This window comes from Magallana gigas, chromosome 1 (genome assembly GCF_963853765.1).
Source record: "Magallana gigas chromosome 1, xbMagGiga1.1, whole genome shotgun sequence".
Lineage (NCBI taxonomy): Eukaryota > Metazoa > Mollusca > Bivalvia > Ostreida > Ostreidae > Magallana > Magallana gigas.
This window is the reverse complement of record NC_088853.1, coordinates 5,075,452-5,080,330: the sequence shown is the minus strand read 5'-3', so window position 1 is coordinate 5,080,330 and position 4,879 is coordinate 5,075,452. Positions and strand designations below refer to the sequence as shown.

The 4,879-nt window shown below is 34.4% G+C and overlaps 1 protein-coding gene across 1 annotated transcript; it reads left to right on the top strand.

The window, feature by feature from the left end:
* The first annotated feature begins 245 nt into the window (after window positions 1-245).
* LOC136274474 (E3 ubiquitin-protein ligase TRIM56-like) lies at window positions 246-3,413 on the top strand. Its single transcript, XM_066081351.1, has one exon. The coding sequence runs from the start codon at window positions 476-478 to the stop codon at window positions 2,375-2,377; it is 1,902 nt and encodes a 633-aa protein (XP_065937423.1). The 5' UTR covers window positions 246-475; the 3' UTR covers window positions 2,378-3,413.
* The last annotated feature ends 1,466 nt before the right edge of the window (window positions 3,414-4,879 follow it).

Below are 4,879 nucleotides of genomic sequence, written 5' to 3'. Positions count from 1 at the left end.
TTAGTATTTATTCCTTAATTCAATGAAATTTCAAACTGATATTAGGATTCTGTAGACAGGTTTCTTTGTAAGGTTTTTAGAAGGCGGAGGGGGGTTAGTAATGTCAAAGTTATTTTAACGAAAACATTATCAATAATCCCTGTTTGTCAATGGATAATATCTTAAGTTTGCTTTTCAATTCACTATAAAAAGATCTATTATTCGAACCGTCGCCGCGTCAAAATACAATGAGCGAGCCAGACAAAAATATATTACAGACACGATAGAGCTTCCATCAATGTTCCACTTCTTGAAACCAACGACACGTGCAGGTGTTTCCAACATTTTTCTTAAGAAAACTAAGTTATGTGCCACAAGTGATTCTGTGTCGTATGATTTTCATAATGGACAACCATTTAGCACATAAATTCTTTTAGTCGTGTGTGCCAATTATTAGTTAAACATAATTCACTTTCAATTTGTACTCTGGAGAGATATGGCGACCGTCGAAAAGGGGACAGTTCATGATGGTACCGTGTGTTCAATTTGTTACGATAGTTTTAAAACACCAAGGTATCTGCCGTGTAAACACTCATTTTGTCACGACTGTTTATCTTCTTACATTGCCAACCATATCAAAACTACGGAGTCTCGTTTGGGTTTTCATTGCCCACTTTGCCGGGATTACATTCCAAACACTAGCGCAACTGACAATCCTGAAAATTGGACCAGGTGTTTTCCTGAAAATCGAATCCTTGAGAAATATGCCAGCTGTTCGGGTCAACAATTTTGTGAAGCTTGCCTACGTGAGAGTGAAGAGGAACAAGCGACAGGTTTTTGTTTACATTGCAACGAAAACCTGTGCGCCGATTGCATAAAATATCACAAAAGAGGACTTACAACTCGTAAACATGAAATATTATCTCTGAGTGAGACATCTAGGATAGACGTCCTAACTTTCCATAGCAAAGAGGAAGAATGTACGAAACATCAGGACAGGCCAATTGAGTTATTCTGCCAAGATCACGAAGAACCATGCTGTACGATGTGTGTAAGTACCACGCACAGGAAATGTGAAAGTGTTGAACCAATAGAAGAAACTGCAACAAAGCTTAAAAGATCCTTTGAGGGGAAAGAATTCGATTTGCTCTTGGAGCATGTTAAAATTCTGGAAGATAAGCTAATGAGGACAAAAACTGAACAAGAAATGTGTGTTAGGCAAATGGAAAATACATCGGACCGAATTTCAGAAGAAACAGAAAGTGTCTTTGAAGAAGCTATTCACCATTTACAGTTTCTTAAAAACCAGTTTCTTACCAACATGAGCAAGGGTGTCAAGGAAGGCAAAGGAAAATATGAGAGAAATATTAACTCATTGTTGGATGGAATTGATTGTGCTCGGTTCAGTGCAAAAAAAATTTCTGAATCCAAGTCGATAGAAAATACTACAGAGCTTGCGGTTGCTTATCATAGGGGAAAGAAATGCTTTGATCAATTACTAAAGTATGATTTCCAACAGCTGAAGATATCAATGAAGGAGGAAAAACCAAAAATGGTGAAAGAACTTATGAACTTGACTACTGTTACTCCAGTTCAGTTTTTAGAGAGGACAATAAATGTAAATACTGATATCAGGAAAATTCATTTGCGTTTCTTTTCTGAAACTTATCTTGATGGAAATTATGTCCGGGATGGAACTCTTCTATCATCTGGTGAGTTTATCGTTTCAATAAGGAATTCTAAAAGAGGTAGCAAGGGCAATGATAAATGTTTAATATATAATGAATATGGTGAACTCAAAAAAAGAATAACATACATATCAAAACCATTTGGAATAATTCAACACGACAAAGAATTAATTGTAGCATGTACCGATTCAAGTTTTCTCAAATTTTTTGACACCAAAAATCTCCAATTTTGTAAGGATCTACGAATTTGGAAGAACCCGTACTGCTTTACATCATTTCTGATTGACCGCGTTACATATTTGTACGTGGCTTGTGGTGACCTAATTATCCAGATTCCTAAAGATGGTGGATATTATGAGAAATACCACACAGGACTGTCAGTGAAGCACATCACTAGCACATCATCAAACATAATCTACAGCAATAGGAAGACAAACGAAGTGGTCGCCATGGACAGTCAGGGCACCACCGTATGGAGGTACAGGAGTCCCGGTCTTCTGTCTCCGTGTGGATTGAGTGTGGACGGAGATGACAACATCTATGTGGCGGGAAAAGAGAGCAACAATATCCACGTGTTGACCAAGGACGGACGGTGTGTCCATGTGTTCGAGGACATCACCAGACCAGACTTTATGAAGGTGGACAAGGAGAGAAAACTGTGTTTTGTGGGCAGCATGAGGAAGTATGTCAAGGTGTATGAGATGTTGTAGATATTAACTTGCGGAGATGTTGTAATGATGACTATTAAGCAAAATTCAGGCGCAGTGCTTTGCACATGCTTTGCCTTAGATTTCGATCAATCGTTGTGTATCCCTTCATTTTAACATGATTGTATTATATGTGAAGGGAAAAGTTGATTGTATGCCTAACTAGGCAAAAAATGTCTATTTTTGAATTTGTAACATGTTTAGTGCAAAAAGGTCACAGAAGTTGTAAAAAAGTTGTGAAGTTTGATAAATAGTATTTCTAAAAAAAACTTTTTAACAATTATATTCTATAGTTTAAACAAACCTAATACTTTAAGTTAGACTGCTTTTAAATTATAAATAGATTTCAAACAAAAAATATGCCTTAACGAAGTTTGTGCATATTTTGGGGAAAAAAATTCTGGTATTTTAATGTTAATTTGGAATTTTAATAAAATCCAAAACATTTTCATGAAAGGACAAAATGAGGCATATTTTATGAACCTAACTAATGAAATTTTGAGAAACAAAAATAAATTCAGTGGGAACAGCATTGGTCTCGTAGGAGCAGTTACCCAAAATTACCCATTTTTTAACATTGAAAATCAAGTTTTTCCATGCACAACATTTAAAAAGACAGTGAGTGACAAAGTTTATGTCACAAATACTGACTATATTTAATACATACTTATATCTTTATAAAAGGAAATGCTTTATGATGAAAGAAATATTGATCACTCATCAAAAACTAACATTTTTTTCAGAATTTTAAGTGAAGAAAGGTCATTTTGACAAAAAAAAATGTTGAAAACTTAGTATAAGTCAGCTAAAACTATTCACAACTGAAGAAAATCAGCTGAACATTTCACTATTTGGATTGTCATCAAAAATTTACATTTTTTTCAGAATTTTAAGTGAAGAAAGGTCATTTTGACAAAAAAAATGTTGAAAACTGAGTATAAGTCAGCTAAAACTATTCACAACTGAAGAAAATTAGCTGAACATTTCACTATTTGGATGGTCTAATATACATTTAATTTTTTATAAGGGTTTTCACTATTTCATGAAATACATAAATTTGAGAATAAGGATTTATTATGTGTTAATCACTAATTAAGAAATATTAATAAATGCATGGTAAAACTGAATGTATTTTTCAAATTCATTGGATTTTTTGGTGTATTCAATAAGTATTAGCTAAGCAAAATTTCTTAAACTGGTTATAAACTTGATGGGATAATAATATTGAAGCTGCATCAATGAAAGATTTTTTTCAAATTTGGGCAAAAAGTTCAAATCTAATTTATCATTGGCACTGGTGAATTTGGAGGGTTTTTTTTTTATTTTTTTTTTATACAACACAAATATAATTCCATAATGTAATACACATAAACATATCAAATCATTTCTTCTCAGTAGTAACGTTTGAATTCAGTTTTTAGCTCATCTGAGCTGAAAGCTCAAGTGAGGTATTCTGATCACATTTTGTCCGTCGTCCGTCTGTCCGTCCGTCTGTCTGTCCGTCTGTCCGTCTGTAAACTTTTTACATTTTGAACTTCTTCTCTAAAACCGCTTATCCAATTTCAACCAAAATTGGCACAAAGCATCCTTATGGGATGGCGAATATAAATTGCAGAAATAAAAGTTCGATCTGTATTCAAAGCGGAGAAAACCTTGAAACTGTAGAAAAAGTGGGGTGCATTTTTAAAAATCTTCTTCTCAAGAACTACCGGGGCAAATTCAACGTAGTTTAGCATAAATTATCCTTATGGGAAGGAAAATATAAATTGCAAAAATTAAGGGGTAATTCTGTTTCAAATCTGAGTAATTACGAAAATAATAATAAAGGAAAGGCGTGTTTAAATCAGTTTAATAGCTTCGGGTTCGGCATCCGGTAAAATGGGTAGGCAAGACTTGGCCTGGGCAAAACAAAGGATTGGCAGTTATTAATCTGCCAATCTCATTAAAATTTCAGGATATTTGATGGACTAGTATATTTGTATTCGATGTAAATATTGCTGCAAAATAATGCGTATTTGGAATTGACGATTGCCGATCTGCCCCGGCTTTTATTTTGCCACGGCCCGGGTTTGCATACCCATTTTACCAAGACTCGTATTCCATACTTCTAAAACGAGGTTCTCTGTTTAAAGCAGCCATGACATTATACGAAAAAGGGTGTATCTGACTATGATGAATTTGCTTGTTGTGCAACAGTTCGCGTATGAAGGGAAATTTTGAAACATGCAAAATATATTGGTGCCGATTTTGTGAAGTAAATTGAGGCTAAATATTTCAATGCGTTGACAGTTTTCACACATGACGTTGGTGTTAGCTTGTTCTGATTTTCGTTCCGTTTTCATTATTGATGCTTTGTAACCTGGAAACTATCGTCTGTATTTCGTGATTTTTACGTATCAAATCAAATAGAGACTTCGGTAAATGAAACAGTTAACTGTTTACCTGCGCAAATTAAGCAAAATCTGATGTAGGAGTACTGAAATACAATTCATTCTATCGGTAATT

What these genes read in the sequence shown, in the direction of transcription:
- LOC136274474 (XM_066081351.1), top strand. Translation starts at nt 476, where the DNA reads ATGGCGACCGTCGAAAAGGGGACAGTTCATGATGGTACCGTGTGTTCA.